The 20838-nt window shown below is 30.9% G+C and overlaps 1 protein-coding gene across 2 annotated transcripts in view; it reads left to right on the top strand.

Annotated features, from left to right (window-relative positions):
• Positions 1-19628, top strand: part of LOC117171898 (protein SPT2 homolog) — a 39996-nt gene extending 20368 nt beyond the window's left edge. The window contains exons 3-5 of one of the 2 annotated variants that reach the window (XM_033359547.1): positions 4906-5034; positions 5895-5987; positions 17135-19628. In XM_033359547.1, the coding sequence (XP_033215438.1) occupies positions 4906-5034; positions 5895-5987; positions 17135-18417 (1505 nt within the window). In that variant the 3' untranslated portion in view covers positions 18418-19628. Of the gene's footprint in view, positions 1-4905; positions 5035-5894; positions 5988-17116 lie in introns of both variants that reach the window. The other variant, XM_033359546.1, reaches the window with a different exon arrangement.
• The last annotated feature ends 1210 nt before the right edge of the window (positions 19629-20838 follow it).

Below are 20838 nucleotides of genomic sequence, written 5' to 3'. Positions count from 1 at the left end.
TTATTTGTAAAATAACTAAGTTAATAGTAAGACTTACTAAGTGAAGTAGTAACGCTTACTATTTGAAGTAGTAAACACAGCTGCTTGAAAGTAGTACCTACAATCGAAAGTTGTAGCGAAAACAAATAAAGTAGTAAGGGCAACTACTACCAATCTTGCGAATAAAAGTAGTAGCCTCAACCACTTTAATAGCAGCGGCATATATTACAAACTAAAATAGTTGGGCATACTACTTTGTTAGTTGTCCCAACCAACTAGGTTTTTCAGTGAGGTACTGGGAATTATTATTATTTTTTAGACGGAAATAATGATCTCTATCGATGATATTGGAAAATGCAAATTAACTCTGAATAACTTCTAATACTTAAAATAAATATGCAAGTGAGAATTAAATGTCAAGACTTCTGCTGTATTCTCACGTCGCTCATATGCCAAATTTAAATTACTTCATTTCACTCAGAAATATCATGCTGTTTTGTTTTTGTAATCTCCATAATTTGCTTCATATCTTTTCGTCTCTGGCCAATTGTAAATACATCCGACACGTATAATAGACTAAAAGAGACAAACATACTACACGATAACATCTCTATATAAGTTTCAATACAAGTGAGATATCTCTTAATTTAAAAAAAAGAAGGCGGAAAATATAATTGTCAGAAATAAATAATTTTATTAGTTGAAATATGAGTAGTCTCTCCAGTTGTAAATTTACCTCGAAAACCTCAACTACATAAATTGGATCTCTTTTATAACAATATTTGTCCACCTGTCTACATTCAGCCAAGACTAAGAGATATTTTCTCTTCTGGATTCGCATATAATTCTCTCAAAACCATTAAACTTTAAATATTTGTTGAAGTCCCGATTTTGGAACCTAATGTCGGCAAGTCGTTTGACGAACTCTAAAAGAAAAATTCCCCCTTTTCGATCGCAGATTACATCCTGTTGAATTGTGTGAGGTTTAAATTGGTATCTTTGATGAAAAGAGTAGTAAATGTGAACCGCTGACATCCTCGAGGGTTGGTAAATAGGGGATGGGTCAGAAGGGCAAAAAAGAAGGACGTGACTTGGCGGAAAGATGCTGGTAGTATGGTGGAAAGAGGCAATGTGGTCATTGCGGTGGCGACGGTGGTAGTGCCGATAATTGAGAATCGATGGAGATACAGGGGGAAGCTCCAATAGAATTATGATTAGCTGCGTTATCGTGTTATGACGTTATGGAAGGTGCAGGCTAAATGCATAATAGCGACAGAAATAACGATCGATGTAATATTTTTAAGCCCCAGCTTCTCTCGCTCAACGTGAATAGTTTCAGTCGATAGAAAACGGAAATAACCCTGTGAGGGTTATCGCATGCTTTTAATTACTGAAAAAAAACTCAAGAGCCAATCTTGTACATTTATGTGACCTGTGACATTTTAGTACATGTTATCAGGACTTACTGTTCCAACTTATGTGATATTTCTATGATGTCAGAGTTTCTAACTTTCTGTTGAGCATATTTGTTTCTCCAGTTAGTAATGTAATGCTGAGGAATTTAAAAACGGAAAATAAGAATTTGGAGTAAGCTATATCAAAGTAACATAAAATATTTTTTAAATGAAAAATTTAGATTGAATTTATATTTTGCAACTTGCTATCCAACATTCGTAGACTAAAATTAATGAGGTTCTTTTTTCTGTATTTGCATGCTAAATGCAGCTAAGTGATGTATAAAATCAATATTTTAAGGCCTTACTTGTTTTCTGCATTTAACATCTAGTTCAGGACCCAGCGTGGAGTCTACAATGAAGCATCATTGAATTAAGTGAAGGATTAATGTCTGTAAAGTTTTCTGCTGAGAAAAATGTGTGTAAATGTGATTTTTTAGAAAAATATTATGATTTTTTTACATAGAAACCTGAAAAGAGTTCTAGCGGTCCAAGCTGACGAAGAATGAACCATTGTAAATGTTTTTACTTTTTTTGTTGAAAATATTATTGCTCAAGTGTCATTATAACGATATGAAACGCCAACGGAACAGTTTATTTTTCTTGTCTATTATCTTTATGTATTGAGACTTTTTTTGGTACTTAGAAATGCAAAATAGAAGACCATTTTAGAGAGTAAACGAGTGCTGCTGAAGCTACTTTATCGTCTTTCTCCTCAAATTCATTAAAACAGCCAATATGTTACTGGATTGAAAAGTGTTGTGATTTATTATCTTTCCTATTCTCATATAAATCTAGAACTAAAATGTATGAAAGTGAGTGGCTTCAGTGGATGACATTAATTGCGAATCTTTCATATACCAAGTAGTGCTAATATTCGACTACGATGCACATGAAAAGATGAAAAGGATCCACATATCGTAACAGTTCTTCGATAAGGTTTGCCTTAAAGTTTGATTCCTCGAAAAATGCTTCCAGAATTGTAAAATAAGCGGTCAGCTTCATATCACTTCTATCAAGATTAGATCTTCCTCGACCTAAGAGTTGAATCATATGATTTTCCGGTACAGTAAAGAGTTCTGATTCAACAAGAAGATATTACTTTGCTCTTCACTCAGATAAAAATTTGTCTTGAAGCAAAAGCATCGCCCTATTGCCTTTTTTATTTTGAACCGCGTGAATATACCTTTTACACAAACAGAATCGCTTGGCTGCAGGGCTGAATAAAGTTAGTAGCATGAGAATATTTTTTGCTGCAAAAGCATTCCTGTTGAGACAAATGAAAAATATCTTTATCTCAAATTTAAGAGGAAAATCCATTCACGCCAAGAAAAATCCTTCATCACAAGAGGAAATTTCTTTGAATAAACAGTTTCTGGGCTACAGTGCCCTAGAAATAATTCAAGAGATAGAAGAGAATAGGAAGTTTACTAAAGAAGTAGTACAGGATGGGTTTGAAAACATTTTTATTCAACTGACGACCATCCGCAATTTTTTAATGGGATATGTTTCCTGAAAACGATAGAAGTCTTTTCCAATACAAATTAAATGTTAATTATATAAAAATGGCTTCTATCTTAAAGAATCATGCATTTAGCCATGAAGAAAATGTTCAAAATTTTGTTTTTGGTACCAAAAAAAGAAAAAAAATAGGAAGTGTTTTCACATTTTTGCTAAAAAAATGGAAAAATTAACGTAAAAAAGTGCTTTGTGGCGGATATTTTCACTTTCGTTGGAACAGACTTTTATTGCCATCAGAAAACATTTCCCATTAAAACATTGCGGATGGTCGTCTGTTGGATTAATATTTTTGTAAACTCACCGTGAGTAGTGAGTACTTCTAAGTTGCACTATTTCAATCTCTTCATTAAAGCTTTCTCAAATAAAGGTTACACTGAAAGAAATGAATTGCTGGTACAATCATATTGCGCGTTAGATCAGCCATTAATATGTCTATGCCAGCCAATACAGATTGCTGATCTAACCCGCAATATAACTGTATCAGCAATTCATTTCTTTCAATGTACACCTCGAAAACGTTAGTATATCCAGATAAGCTTACAAACATAAATGGCTTTTAGATGAATTTCAATATTTACAGCAAGACTTGGATTATTTTCAGATAGTCTTGGAGTTTCTTCTATACTTTACTATGCATGCTTAAATTAACATTACCAAAAGAACTTTTCACCAACATAAAAGTGAATGGAACAGATTCTGAACTGAAAATAAGTGCCATTAACGAATTAAATAACTCTAGACTTGTACTTGTCATTCAACCACTTTACATAAAGTGGATAAATGAATCTGACCAAGATGTGGCACAATTGTGCCGATAGTCAAGAACTATGTGCATAAATTTACTTCGATACAAGAGTGGTTCGCACTTCTGATTCTTGAGCAAAACATATTATGCGGTTTGTCCAAGACAAACTTATTAGAGTAGTTCGAGACGCATTGTAGAGGTACAGATGAAGGTCCGTTGCCGAATGTTATTGGGGAATCATTATATGATTCACCAGAAGGTTTTTTCCTAAAATATAGTTCACGATATATTGAGTTGATATGTCTTGGGATACCTTGCCGAAATATAGAGAGTACAGCAATGAGTTTAAAGGTGCTGATATCGACTCAGAAGTTAGCCCAGACAAACTTTTTCGTATATAAGTTACTGTTCTTCGATTTTCAACTTCAGGCCTTGTGTTCAATGTTCATAGTTTAAGTTGTTATAAGAGAATCGAAGAATGTTTTTGGGTGCTTGATTTTGTTCCTCGTGTTCATGAAAACATTCAAAGTGAATAATCAAAAGAACACCTTACAAATATCTTTATTTTACTAATATTACTTATTTATTGTAAAACTGAACCTAACAATAACCAATAGTTTCGATATCTAAAATAAAAGAGAAATCCAAATTATATGGAATATTTAATTAAATATTAATAAGTGATTAATCATATGAATATTATTATATAAATATTCCAATAAAAGGCGTAGGGGTATTCTTATAAAACACGTTCATTATTAAATAAAAAATTGTTTTTTCTCTAATCAACCAAACAGTTGAATAATTAGTCATTTGAGTTAAAAATCTGATACTCTTGTTAATAATATAACATTTTGCATTTTCCAAATTATCTTCATTTCGATGTATCATTCCAGAGAATTATGAGCAGTGCATTCTCTTTTTCTCTGTCATTCTCTAGCTCTTTTACTCCACCTGGAATTTCGTTTCCAATGGTGATATTCACATGATATTGCTGAAAAGTTGATCTCTGGGGATGTTACGTGTTTGGGATTACACAGGTTTTTTTTCGGATTTCGTGGCCGTTTTTTTTTTTCATTTTTTGTGTGAACAGAGTGATTTAAGTAATTCTGTGCGCTCAGTTGGAGATACATGCAGATTTATATTTCAAATGTATGCGTTTTGGAATCTGCATTAGTTCTATTGAAATATTTTTTCTTATTGCAGAATATGGCAGGACTTGCAAGGATATTGGATGCCCGAGTAACGAGATTTGTATAATGGCTGAAGATCCTTGCACATACTCCCGCAGTGGTTGTGGCCGATACCCAACTTGCTCAAAGGCTGGATCGGGAGGTAAGACTTTCTATTTTTTTAACCGTTTACCCTGTGTTCTATTTATTATATTTATGACTTTTTTTACTTCTAAAAACAAGTTAGATTTATAAATTGGTTCCTTAATAATATATAATGCCACGCAGATTGCTAAAAACTATTTTATTGTTATGTTTTTGCCATTGTAATTCAAAATTATTTATATTGCATGTAAAATATTTCAAATTTCAAAGGTTTAAATTTTAAAAAATGCAACTTGACATTATTTGAGCTTTCTTAACGCTCCTATAATTGTATTTAAAAATAATGACTTTCAAGTGGTTTAATTTCAAGCGCTTTAAATTATAAATTTATCTATTTAAAATTTTTATTTTACAAAATCTAAGTTGCACTTGTAAATTTACTGATAAAGCAATAAAATTTCGATTATATACTCGTATATTTCTAATAAATGCTTTTAGTTATGTATCTCCCAAAATCTAACAATTTTGTACTTTTTATTATTTTCATTTTAAAAACTTTCTCAAACTTCATTTTTCCGGATAGGAATTCGAAATGAAAGTATTACCGAATTTTATAAAAGCTTCAGGCATGAAAGAAAAATAAAATAATACAATCTGCATTGCCCAAACATTTGAAATCTGTTATAAGCTTGATTTTTAGTTTCATAATTAACCATTTTGGATTTTTTGTTTTACAAGTTATGTAATATTTTATGATTTGTTAAGTTCCTCAAACCTTCGGCAGATTTTATGATATGAAATCTGAATTTAAATAATTTTATAAAATGGAGAAGTTCAGCTTTAGAACGAGTTCAAGAACCGTTAGAAATTTTCAGTATCTCATGAACTAATAATAAAAAGTCATTCTAAAATTTCCAGAGCAAACTTGCAGAACTCTGATCTGTCCAAGTGGCCAATATTGTAAAACCGACAATGGAAGACCAGTTTGTGTGAGCGCCTCAGGAAGTTTAGGTGAGTCATTAAAACCTCATTTTTGTTTCTCAGACCAAGTTGTAAAGTGTTTGTCGATGATTGTGAATATTGTGTTTTTAATTTTGCAAACTCAAACGTGTAAATTTTGATTTTTTTTCTCTTATTCTAATATTTGCACAATTTTATACTTGTTCAATCTTAAATCCGTTCTCAAACTTAAACTACAAGTCAAGTAACGTGGCAAGTGCATGTAAATCATTTTCTAAAATAGTTTTTGGATACTTTTCAAAATGATAAAACTTGTGATTAACTTTGTATATACATAGATGTTAACATGGGTTTTTGTAAATTTCCTACATGTGTAAGTAGAATGTATTGTTGAGATACGGGATGGATACAGAACGAAGCAATTCGTATTAAGTAGCGATCAATTTTACACCTTTTTACTGAATGGATTTAGAATATTGGTATAACTTATTGCTAGAATTGTAGACCTCGATACGCGGAGTTTGAGTATCGATCCCATATTTTCCTGTCCAGGCAGAACAATAATGAGGACAAGGATATCGAAGTCGTATTTAATGGGCCTAAAAGTAGTGACATATTTAGACACCAAACAATGCTGACAATCAAAAACTCATTAATAATATAATATCTTGCATGTTATTGGTTCGTGATTGAAAAGTTTCTTTGTAATGTTGAAACAAAATTGCTACGGAAAAAACTGGCTGGGGGGGGGGGCTGATCATATAAGCTTTGTGGATAGTAATAAAAGCGTAACTTTCTTTTAGAAAAGGCAAAGGAAAAGTATATACAAGTACATTGCATGTCAAATCTTTATGAGCCTTTTGCAACTTTTTTATTCTGTTAAAATAAAGATTTTGTGAAACAGTATTTATAACGAAAAATGCTATTCATTTGATCAAGTAAAACAAAACTTTTTCTGGGTTTTTCCAGAAATAGAGGAATTTTTGACCCCAACCAGTCGACTGTTTTTGTTTTTGTATGTGTTTTATAGGTTTTCTTTTTTTCATGTGAGCTTGTAATTCCACTTTTCCTTCATAAGCTTTTTCATATTGAAGTTTGCTCATATTGCACATTTATAGAGTTAAAACCGAAAAAATTTTTGCCTTTGAGTTAGACTAAGCATTAAAAACATCGCTTTCTGGAAATTCGATGACTGAGCGCTTGTATGACGCACGCTTCAAGCACTGAGCACTCACTTTATTTTCTTGATGCAAGCACTTTTTCCGGTGGTGGTTAGTAATAAATTGACTCCAAATGTGGTCCTTCAAATGTCTTTATGTGTGATTTATTCGACCTAGAATAGTTTATTGTCCAATCGTTGCAAGAGGCCAACCAGAGAATGACCGACCAACATGAACTTCGTATTGCTCTCACAACTGAATTTTTACAAATAAACAACACACAGAATCACAACTCCCAGTTGTAAGAGATAAGAAAACGATTGTTTAAAAATTAGTTAGAGTAATTATTTTAATTTTAAAAGTCAAAGATAATACATAATCCAATGTAAAGCCTTCAACTTCGTAATGGTTCTTTAGCATTTTTAACAAAATATTATAAATTATCTCTACATTACCTTTTTTGTATATATAACTATATAACTCGTTCTTGACGCCTCTTGTTTATTTAAAAAATAGATCAAATGTAACATTTTTCATTTAAAAAAAGCACACAGAGAAATGAGAAATCAATTTCTCTATTAGGATCAATCGATTCCAATTGAGAGAAATTCTCCTCAAGCTCAGAGTTTATTGGGTTTCTCTGGAATCCCTCTTATTTTTAAGGAAACATCTCCTGAATAGGATTCTTCTCGCTCTGCTCTTGATTGTAAACAAATGATTTATAATTGCTTTTTTATGAATAATTTTAGAAGAGATGATGAAATTAATTTTTTATTTTTAAACCGTTAGGTATCTCTCGTGAATTTTTTTTGTCAATCTGTGATTAAAATCTTAATGCACCATTTTTATTTTGTTCGAAGCTGAGCCTTATAATTAAAAAAATAAGGTAATCCGGCGTAAATATGGTCCTCTGATACAATCATAAAATAGTTTTGTTTTCATGCTAGGGGAATTCTATATTACACAAAACTTTCCTGTTATATACCTAGGTTAATGTTCACCTTCTTGCTTCTCTGGTAGTAACAAATTTGCTATATTCATTGTAACCGCAGGACTAGAAAACCGGGAAATGACTGGGACTTTTATGAGACCAGGAAAACCCGGGAAATAACAGTGAATTAATTTTTTGACCGGGAATTTTACAAATTTTTAGAAAATATCTGTCCAAGTTTGATTTCAACTGTTTTTTAAATATACCGTCCAAAATTTTCTACGTTGGATTTTAACTTTTGAGCGTACATTTTTCATTTGTAGTATTTATAATGCAGTTTTATAGCCTTCAAAAAAATAAAAAATTAGTGGCGTTTTAAATCGACAAATCTGGATAAAAATCCTTTTTAGTTGATCAAACAAGTATAAATTATAATGATTTTTAACATTGAACCATACATTAAAGATTAACAAGTGAATAATAATTGATTTTACAAAGAGATTCGGAATAAGTTCAAAATTTAAGAATTTCAGAATTTTAACGTGAAAAATTAAACGTTTTGAATTGGAAAGTCTTAGTTGTTGAACAAATCTAAACGCCTGTTTTAAACTTTATAAACTATTTTCAATTTTAAAATAATTTCAGAATAGGATATTAATGATTAAAGGCTTTTATTAAATTAAAAATATTGTTTTAGTATACAATTTAAAAATTTAAAATATTTTAATTACGAAAAATAACAATTTCGTAATATTTAAAAATATTTTATTGTTCACGTAAAATCAGTGATCATAAATGAAATATTTAAAACTAAAACTTGAATGCTACAATTTGAATGGTTCCACTTTAACAAATTTAATTTACAAGTAAAATTGTTGGATTTCGATGTGTAATAAAAATTGAACGTCTATAATTCTTAGAAAAAATTCGAGTAAGTTAAAGATATATTTTGATTGTCTGAAAAGATTCAAAATTAATACAAAATTTAAAATAATTTAAACGAAGTGTCTAAGTATACCGACAAAATCCGGCTATTTGTACCGAAACCTGGGTACAAATATAAATATAAATTTTATTTAAAATATAAAATTTTAATTTAAAATATGATATAAAAAGGCAAAATATAAATTTTTGCAGATTTCGTTAAAAATATTTAGATTTTTTTTCAAAATTATGAAAGGCTTCCAAAGAATAAACAAAGAATTCCTTATATTCCTCGGAAAATGGAAAGTAAATTTTTATTTTGAAAAATTAATTTCAACAAAATATTTAAAAAGATTTAAAAATATGTTCAAACGTGTTAAAAATGAATCTGGAAGAATTTAAGGAAATATTTCTAATTCAAGATATTAAAATAAAATTTGAAGCTTTTTAAGGACTTTTAAAATATTAAAAATGAAAATATTTTAACTTTGAATTCAAGCAATGTTCAGTTTATAGCACAAATGTTATCATTCAATTTTTAATATTTTAGCTTAGAATTGCTTAAAATGATTCGCAACTCTGTGTTTATTATTTTAAATGGAAATTTGATCAACCGTGAAATATATTTGCGAAACGGGAAATGACAGGGAATTTCTTTATGGGATTAAAACGGCCACCTTGTAAATTTTTTGGTCAGTTTTACCCCAGTTTTCGATACTAAAAACAAATAGCACCGAATAAATAATTGGACATGAATCTAAACCCTAAAAGTTCATTCTCTGGTTGCTGCTTAACCCCTAGTCCCCGAGGACGAATGAAAAACCTCCCGCAATTCCAAACTCTTCCAGGATACGATTCCGCAGGAGTATCTACCGTGAATGGTCAGCCGGCCAATCCTCAAGACCATGGATCTCAAAATCCGAATTCCGACCCCTACGCTCATGCCAATGCACCACCAGCTGAAGACGTTTTTGGACAACCAGCAAAGCCTTATCATCCAGCGGATTCAGGGTCAAATTCGGATCTGGGATATCCACCTTATAACAGAAATCCTGGATCTGGAAACTCCCATCCGAGTGGAAATAATAATGGATATTCTTCGAATTTAGGAAACAATCAGCAACCGGGAAGAAACGACGGTTATCCACCATACCCAACCCACGACCGAATGCCTGTTCCTGGCCAATCAAATCACCCAAATAATCAACCAGCTTATCCATATGGTCAAGGAGGTTATCCTGCGTATCCCTCTGGATACCCTCAACAACCAACAAATGGACAGAGAAACCCCAATTATCCAAACTACCCTCCTTCGAATTATCCTTCACCAAACTACCCTCCAACCAATACGAGAAATTATAATTCTGGTTTTCGACGAAACTCTGGAACATCTCTTGTTTCTTCGATGATGATGATGATGATAGTGACTATTTGTTTTGGTCTTCTCACGGCTTCGAGCACAGCATTATTATCGTGATTTTGAGGAATTTTCGAAAATTTGAAGAATTTGATCATTCAATACAATCCAATACAAAAACCGATGCCCGCTTGGGTTGAAGTGGGATAGTACCTGTAATCGATCATTTTAAAAATATGACTAATATTGATATTAATTAATATTTATTATATATGCATTGTATATAATAGTAATTAATATGAGTATTAATCATTTATAGACTTGGAATCAGATTCACATTCTGGCTTTTAGTCACGAAAAACATTGTAACTATGCTTCGAATTGCAAAGTAATTAATAAGAGTGATAATTCCAGTACGACTCAGGGACGGTCTTTCAAAGATTTTATAAAGTATTTAGAAATATACCTCTAATTAATTAGGGTGGTTACTAGTTTGTGATTTTTGTAGAAAGAAACCGAATATTAGGATTATTAGGAAAATTTAATCTAAAAATTAACCTTATCTAGAAGGAGAAGTTTTTACTTGTATTGCTACATTACGCTGAATTAATAAAGCTGTACTAAGTTACTATATAAACGAAAAGAATTGTAGTTGAAAACAAAATAGGTCAAATTTATTTCTATAATTTAGCAAAAAACTATATTAATTTTTAACTTCAATTATTTTCCGATTATAGCATTTTATACAAAATGATAGAAAATTGCTTAGACTGTATACGATTTTTTGCAAACATTTTTAAAATTCTTTTCCTAACAGCCAAAAGAATACTTGGAGAAGATTAAACTTAAAATTCCAAAAATCACAAAAATATAAATGACCCTCGTAATTTTATATAATGAAGATGGGGAAAGATGAAGTTTACCATCAAAAGAATTTTAATCCTAAAAATTCGATAAGATTCCTTCATAAAATTTAATAACTTTTTCTTCAATTGATCATTTCAATTATTTTCACATATTTTGCTTTCTGCTGAAAGATACAAGAAGGAAATCTTAAAAGTATAAGGTTCTTTTTATAAAACTCTTTCTTTTCGTACTTTATTCCTTTGACCTGAATAAATTAACGACTCTGCCTTATATTGCGAAGTGTTTCACAAGTAGAAAGCATAAGAAAAGAAAATTGTACGAAACTCCTGAAGAAGAGTAACTTCTTCCATTAAAAATTACGTGCCTTCCTCGAATTTCTTAAGGCTGGCCCTGGATCGATAAGTAAATAAAAAATTTGTATTGTCTATTTGTGTCATTCGATGAGTTATTCTGATATTAATTATGCCCGCCTTTCAATCAAATTCAACCTATTGAATTATAAATAAAGGGCGTGTGTTTTTAGGGGAATAACTGTGTCAATTGCGTATGCCGTCCTCAATATAAGTGGTGTGTAAATAATTTATTTTGTCAGGAGAAGAAATAATTTATTATATGTTTTAGACAAGTGTCACATCTTCATTACTTTAGATTTTCAACAAGATTGAAGTAAATTCGAGTAAAAAATTATACTTTAAATAAGCAAAAGGAAAATATACCATTTCCACAGGAATGCAGACTGTTTATACAAAATGAAGGGAAGGTGGCATGACAATATTGTAAAGTAAAGGTTTTAAGTTAATACTAGGATACATTTTGTGTCCTTTCGACGTATGCTTGTTTAATTTTAAGGTATGAAATATGTCACATATTAGAATGTCAGTGTTTTTTGACTGTTTGATGATTTATATTTTTTATGTTTCTTTACTCTACTTTTACGTTGACGAAAATAAAAAGATGGAACCAATTCACAACAGAAATTCAATTGAAGGCTTTAATTGATTTTTCAATACCTAAATGAACACTAGTATTCAGTTTTTGTATTCAGTGAAGCATGTGTGCTTGGATTGGTGTTACAATATTAATATTACTGATTCAATTATTGACACCCTTGAAAAGTAGCACAAATAAAGGGCTCAAGGGACGGAAATGACGGTGCTGAATTGAGGGATGAAAAATTTGGAATTTAAAAATATTTTTAGGTTCCGATAAAATTGGGAGATAGAATTTTTGTTGTTGCTTGAAGCGAAGGTCTACTTACAAAGTATTGCAAATAAAGTTTATAACTTGAAAAATCATATTATAAAAAATTATATTGTTACAATGTGCATTAAAATTTATTGGATTTTTTAGCCAATAATCTCATTTTCACAAAAATGGTACTTGTGCTTTTTCGTTGTGCTATCCTTCTTTTATTTGAATAATTTATGTATGTTGGTATTTCCTCGTTTAATTAGAATTTTTAGGAATTTGGAAACAAAATTTTTATGTATTTTTCACTCAAGAGAATCCATTCATGTATTTTACGTAGTTCTCTTAATATTTTCATGTCGGTGAAATATTCTTTCATCAGTTGAGATTTTCAGAACTATATTGCCTTAAAGCTAAAATTAATTATGTTTTCAATTTTTTAAACTACATTGACGAATATTTCCAACGGAAATCGTATCGTTCTGTATTCATTCCAGAGCTGTGTCAATTTTCCTTGATACGCAGTACGTCGTATCATGATGAGTATCTATCAAATTGAACTCCGACATCCCGTGTTTCACAATTATTTTACGTATGTAACGATGCAATACTCAGTGAAGAATCGTGTGAAAACCCCTCGTGATTAAAATCTAGTATTTCATTTTGGGAATGTTTCAGTTGGAAGTTCATTAATTTCACGCACACTTAAAATTTTAGCAATTGGAAAATCTGACTGATTTCAAAATACTTTAACATATAAACAATTTAATAGAAAATATAAAATTTATCAATTCCATACAACGGTAAAATTAATATAAATTTAAGAAACGTTTGACAAGTTACTATTTTCTCTCTTAAACATTCCTTAATGTAACATAAACTTGAGTAAATTTTCTGCAATCAATTTTATTTTAATTTGTGTAAATTCCAGGTTTAGAAATAAAAACAATCGCATAATTTAACAAAAGTAAAAATATTAAATTACTTTTTCAGTTATTAAAATATAATTTTTTATTTTAATTAATTCTTTTGCAGAAGATTATTATTAGTGTGCATGTACTATTGTTCAATCTTATACGATTTTAGGTGAAAAATATTTGAAGTTGACGCTTCGTTTACTTTGATCACTGACTTTAGGGTGAAGATATTTAAATAAATAAAAACAAATCAATTTCAAGCGTTATCAATGATAAAGTTATGAATTGAAAAGACATATTTGTAAAGCTGTGCTTTGAAAGATTACAACATTTAAGATTTTTCTCTGTTTTTATAAGGATGTTTAATTATCAACGCCTCTTTAAAATTGTACAGTTATGAATATTTAAATTTGAAAATATCAAGATTCCAATTTTTTAATATTTTTATAATGAATAATAAAGTTTCAACTGTTAATATTTTTACGTTTTCAACATTTTAATTAACATTTAAATTTAACATTTATACATTTGAGTTTAGAAATTGTTCAATAGTAAATAATTTGATGACTAATTCAATTTAAAAATAGGCTGAGATGTCCAGTTTAGGAACGCGTATTACTCAGTTAAATAAACCATTTTTTTCGGTTTTTTACAATTATTCGTAAATTACCTGTTAATTTTTTAAAATTGACAGAAGGTTTTTTAAGAGTTCAGTATTTTTAAGGCGAGAGTTGTTTTTCTAAAATTATTGAAAGTAGATATTCTCAAAAACATTACTTTCAATTTTTTTTAGAAATAGATGGTAATATGCACTACATATATCGTAAGTTATGTTCTTGGTAATCCACTGCTTAACATTAAAAAAAATATGTTCGGAAAATCTAAATTTTTGCATGTTTCTCGGAAACAAACCCGAATAAAAATGCTTCGACTTGAGTTCGACTTGAATTGCCCCCAATCAAGACATGCTGAAGTCGAAAAGTTCGACTTGAGCATGTCTCAGTTTTGAGACGGAGCCAGACTTCAATTTATGCCTTGGAGACAAGTTTTTATGTCTTGAAGACATACATTTACCTCTTGAGTCATATTTTTATGACTCCAACACGTGTGGTTTATAACTTCGAGTGTATACCTGCCCTAACAAGACGTATGTCACGCCTCAGTTTTGAGACGCAGCCAGACATCGATGTCTTGCAGACGAACTGAAGACATAACAAAGTCGAACTCAAGTCGAAGCATTTTACTCGGGAAGGTACACTACATGTTCAGGTAAAAGTTTACATATGTAAAAAAGTTCTGCAAAAAATATATCTTGCTCTTTTGTGATATTTTACGTCTTGTCTCAGAAAAAATGTAAAAATATATTTAAAGGAACAAAATTTTTCCAAACTTGAAAATGGTAATTCTTCCGTCGATTTCGATAAAAAAAATAAGAAAATGTTCAGGAAAACGCAGCCTTTTTATTTTTTCCAATACTTCGGAAAAGTTTCTGCTAATAGAAAAAAGGCATTCTATCAGTTTTATGCTTCCAAACCATTTTTGAGTTAGGAAAATTTTTTTATTCCTTTTTTTTCTCGTACGCGATGCAAGATGTCGCAACATAGTATGAAGTACTTTTTCTAGAACTTTTCCAGATGTTTCAACTTTTATCGCAACTTTTTTTTACAATGTTTTGTTTCGGAAAAAATTCAAAACTTCGATTTTTCCTAAAGAAATGTTCTCAATGTGAGGCAGTGGTTTTCTAGTAACGGAATTCACGAGATGTATAAGTACATATTGATACATTTTCACTTTTCGAATTTTTAATTTTTCTTAGATCAATTCAAAGAGCAAGGTTTTCCGCGTCGAATGAAAAATTCCGAATATCTATACTCTTTCGTAAAATACTGCATTTTGAAGAAACGTTTTTTATTTTAATTTTGGAACATTTTAACTAGAAACTGCAAAATGTCTGAACTTCACTTTTAAATGCTTCAAGTTTAAAATTGTTTAATTTTAATGTTTCACAATATTATAATGTTAAAAATTAGATTTTGAAGAATAATCTTTTTATTTTTAAATCTTTTGCGAAAGATAGCAATCGATACACGTATATTAGGCTGAAATATTTGGTCAGAAGACTACTATACTCTTCTTCTTCACTTTGACTGAAATCAAGAAATAACCGACAGGAACAATATTCTAATTTGAAATTAAATGAGAATTTATTTTTTGAAAACGTACTTTAATTTTTTAAATTTCTTTTACAATGCCTTGTGTTTCTGCTCATAGAAAAGTATGTACTTTTACAACAAAATCTTCTTGAAATAAAATTCTTTTCCTCAAGGGATGATTTGCAAATACTTCTCAAGAATTTTAGGCTTGATTTTTTAATACATTGATTAAAACTGAATTAAAAACTGAAAAATGTAAAACTTGACAGCACCAGCAGCTCGAAGACCGCCAGGCTACAGTCGACCAGCAGTTGTGACAAGACCAACAACCCCAACTCCACCGCCTCGAAGTCGGTACCCCAATTATCCTAGCAATTCGATTGGTGGGCGAAATGATTCCTGGTGGAAAAGGACTTTTGGAGGCGGTTCCCGAGGCAATTCTGATTACAGATCCCCGAGTAATACATATGGAAATATTGCTTCTCGAGGACGGGGCGACCCCAAGACACACGTTTCCAAAGATTCCCGAGGAAATGTAACCTTCAGATTTTCCAGAAACCGTCGCAATGCTAAAAAAAGGACCTCTCGTAAAGCCCAGCAATTTTCAATTTAATTTTCTGTTTTAGTTCATCTGAACTAATTCTTAACCACGAATGCTTCGATTCTGGTTTTTAAAACTCGTGTACTTTTCAACGCAGCAAAAGTTCAGTAGTTTATTCAGAAACTAAGTTAAAGACAAGCCTGAAAGGTTTTAATCGATTTTATACTCTACAATTTCATGGGTGTCGAAAGCCATAACAAAGAATCTAGGTCTAAAAAGTCTTTTGATTTTTTCGACTATAAGGATTTAAAAAAATTTTATAATCATCTGTTTTTTTTGACGTTTGATACTCGTATAAACCAGTGCCATAATTGTTAAGATACGTGCCTTTATTGATGTACTTAGAGAGGGGGCGAGATACTTATAAAGAATAAAGTAAGAACAATTGTAAGTTACGATATACCAAAAAATTTGACAATATCAAATGTATACGATTTTCGTAATAATAAAATATTAATAAACATATTAGTACTGCAATAAACAAAGTGAAGCAATAACTGACACAATGAAAGTCATGAGATATCCAGGAGATCTATAATTGCATGATCTGAAGATGCATGGAGCTTTGGCACTAATTTTTACTAACGAACTAACTACCGAAATTTTGGTATAAATAGCCCTTTTTTAGCTTTCGATATTAATTCCAAAAAAATCCGGTTATTCGTACCAAAATTTCAGTACATGTAGTCCATGACCTATATGAAATATAATTTTAGAGAAATTCAAGTTCAAATTGATATTAAATAATAATTTTGTTGGCGAACAAGATCCCGTACTCGGAATATGATTGGAAATTTGGAAACTTTAATTGGTTTAATGAAAAAAATTCCGTAAAATATTTTCCGGCATGTAAAGAAAATATATAAATCTCAAGGGCAACTCACGGAAAACCATTATAACAAATATTAACAACATAGTATTAACTCATTGCGTTTTCTTGCTTCTTGGAATAACATCCATTCATCATGGTATCTCCCCATGGACTTCTCCATTTCCGGTGCTTATATATCAACATGGTACGTTGATATATAGTACATATAACTCAAGGGTATGTGGATAACATACATCCACTAAGAAGACAGTCTCCAACATTTTTACAGAGACCAATTGGGACGAATCCGAGGCGACACCCTGGCACATCGACAACAACATCGGGGAAGAGATTCTCGATGGAAATACGATTTCCGAATTCAATGACCTGAGGAATGGTGGCTCCGCAGATTTCTATGGGCACTTCGCCAAGGAAGTATATCCCGTTGAACCCGAATTATTATACAGGATGAGAAGAGCCACTCCTGTTAGTGGATCGGACGCAAATGTTGATTCCAGACATCCTGAAGAAGTTAATCCAGACGCTAATAATAATAAAAATTCTGGATATCCCTCTGGTTCTGGTTATCCAAAATCAGGTTCAGGCTATCCTAGTTCTTCTGGGTATCCTAGTGAAGATTCGAAGTCTACAGTTAATAGTCCTTCAAGGTCAGGCTCTGATTATCCATCAGGATCCGGATATCCATCAGGATCTGGTTACCCATCAGGATCTGGATATCCATTAGGATCTACATCTGCTGGAAGTCCTAGTAGGAATTCCGGATACCCCTCTGGATCTGGTTATCCTGATGACACAATGAAGAAATCAAGCGCAAGCTCAGTTGACCCAGAAAATTCTGGAACCTCATCTTCAGGATATCCTGGTGGATCTGGATATCCTTCTGGATCTGGATATCCCTCTGGATCTGGTTATCCTGATGACACAATGAAAAAATCAAGTGCAAGCTCAGTTAACTCAGAAAATTCTAGAACCCCATCTTCAGCATATCCCAGTGGATCTGGATATGCTTCAGGAGCAGGATACCCTGGAGGATCTGGTTATCCTTCTTCAAGTAGAGGTTCTGGTTACCCATCAAGCTCTGGATATCCATCTAGTTCAGGTTATCCATCAGGTTCTAGATATCCATTAGGATCAAGGTATCCCGGTGGATCTGGATATCCAGACGATACAATGAGAAAAACAAGTGCAGGTAACGTAAACGCCGGAAATCCAGGTTCTCCAAGTTCCGGGTACCCGAATTCTGGCTATCCAAATTCTGGTTATCCAAGTTCTGGATACCCTGCTCAAAATCCAAACCAATATACTGGTTATCCTAATCAAGCTGGCGGTTATCCTCAGGGTGAATATTCTGGAGGTTATCCTCAGGGTGGATATCCTGGAGGTTATCCTCAGGGTGGATATCCGGGAGGCTACCCTCAGGGAGGATATTCAGGAAATGTACCTACGACTCCCAAACCTGGCATTGGGGACCAAATTTCATTGTTTGCTAAAAACTTGGCAAAGAAAATTGTCACACAAGCAATTATCGATAGAGTTGTTGGTAAAACTTAAGTTTCTCTTATAAATAATTTTATTTGTAAATTGTGGGGTTAAAATTTCACGTCGCAAAGAAATATAATTTCTGCAATGAAGAGCTTTGGAGTTTGTATATCAGTTTAGGATTTAGGAAAATCATGCTGCTAGTAATTGACAGATACTCTATAGGGCGGTACAAATTTTTTTTTAAAATTGTTATGCTTGTATCCCCACCCACAAACAAATTGGTTTGAATCAAAAAGAAAATAAGGAATGAATTTTTTGTTTTGAAATAACTTAACATTGAGAGGTTCCGAAAACCCTATGAAGTTTAACACGTATTTTCCACCCGAAAAAAAGGGTTCCTGTAAATTTCAGACAAAACCGTCAATATTAGGCGTGTCAAGTTGTCCCTCAAAATTTCTCTTTACATTTAGCTATAGAGTACAATTTAAAAATTATGTTTTGAATTTCAAACCATAGGCTATTTTTAGAGGTCTTAAAAACCTTCATTACTGAAAAATTGGGTATCGCGAGTTTGTAACGCTAATTCTAACTTTTTTCAATTTGTTCCAGTTCTAATTGTTTTTAATACACCAATTCTACTGATAACCAAAGGCTTAAAGCGTTTTTTCTGAAATTTTGAACTTTTCTTTAGCTTTTTAGGTATAAGTGAGTAATAAACGAACATCTAAGGCAATAATTTTGTTAAACAATCTTTTTTTTTGTAGACATTATTTTATGAAAACAAAACTTAGAAATGATTTATTTACTAAAGGAAGGTTGAAAATTTAAAAATAATCGCGACTTTCTAGCATTACTCTAAAAAATATAATTATCAACAATAACACATTGTTGAAAAAGTTTGGAAATTTGAGAAAAGACCGTAACAATTTGTAAACAAAAAAAAGTCAGAAAAAACTAAGAGTTAGTGCAGAAACATTTTTAAAAATCCTAATGAATTTTTGGACCACCTTAAATAAAATATTTTTTTACTTCAATGAAAATATATGATCTCTGTCAATTACTGGATGATATGATGTTCACAATATGGAATTAGGATACTCACCTCAGACGTCGAGAAGGTACTAACAGATATTGCCCACTTTGCACGCTTACTTAATATTTTAGAATATATTTGCAAAATGTATTCAATAACGTACAATATTTGTAATATTCTTCAATTGTCGAGCTAATTGTAAGCTTGCTTACAGTATAGAGATATATTAAATTCATACAGAATAATTTATTTATAATCTTTTCTTTATCAAGATCCAATCAACTGTTTTTCATCATCAAAGTAATAAAAAATCTTTCTATTTTAATATTTCACCAATATTATCACAAATCTTAAAAAGAAAATACTTATCATTGAATTATAACTTCCTTTCTTCACATCACAACTTTATTAAATCTTGATTTTTATCTTCAACATAATAATTTTTATCACAAACTATAAAAGTCTCCGTCTAGTTATCATCATCTTTCCTGTCTGACAGGTATTAAAATATAGTTTGCGAAGGTTAATTATTCCAATCTTAATTTCTCTCGAAGGATATATAAAGCATTCATAAATTATCTTAAAATTTATAATTAAAAAAAATACGAGCTGTACAATTTTGATTCAAGTTTTGATTTTTCTATGAATATAGGTGCCTTATGAAATGCTGTTTTTTTCGGATTTTCTAAAACTATGACTATCCCCTAGTTTTGCCAGGTTAAACAAAATATATTTAGAATTCGCTATAGAAGATTTTCTGCCAAAACTTCGAATATAACATTTTTCTATTTTCATTTATACATTTTGAACTAACCCATTTTGTACAGTACAGAAACATTTTGATTAGGTGGCCATGTGACCCTAAAATTTGCTTCGTTATAGGCAAAAAATTTGTAAGTGGGTATTAGCATTCTTATAGTTTCAACTTTATGAGAAAGTTGAGATTAAGAAGTTAAATTCGTCTCTAATTTTCTCTTATTTATGAAACATTCAGGAACTATTACTCAATTTACTGACAACAATGTTTACTATTGGAGAAAAAATATATGAAGAGTACTTGCTCTACATTGAAAAAATAATTTTTTCAGACAAAAACTACAAATATTTATTAATATTATTTATTATAATATACATTTATTTGTATATATTTTAAAATATTATTTTTAACTATTTAAAGACATTTCGAAAGGTTTCCAAAATTTAAAAAAAAATATCTGGAATGTTTTAAAACTTTTTTTTGCTTCACTTTAAAATATTTCCAAAATTTTATGTATAATAATTCTACAAGTCCTCAATGTCTTTCAAATGGAATCGAATTTTAATCGAAAATTTTCTTAAAATTTAGTAAAATCCTGTCTAATAAATAAACTTTCTTAACAATTTCCTCGGTTGAAAAATAATTAGTAATTCGAAATTTTGATTTTGTATGAAAAAAAAATTTTTTTCTTAAATTAGTA

The sequence above is a fragment of the Belonocnema kinseyi genome, chromosome 4 (assembly GCF_010883055.1).
Source record: "Belonocnema kinseyi isolate 2016_QV_RU_SX_M_011 chromosome 4, B_treatae_v1, whole genome shotgun sequence".
In the NCBI taxonomy this organism is placed as follows: domain Eukaryota; kingdom Metazoa; phylum Arthropoda; class Insecta; order Hymenoptera; family Cynipidae; genus Belonocnema; species Belonocnema kinseyi.
The sequence above is the reverse complement of the archived record's forward strand: the minus strand, read 5'-3'. Positions and strand labels throughout refer to the sequence as shown.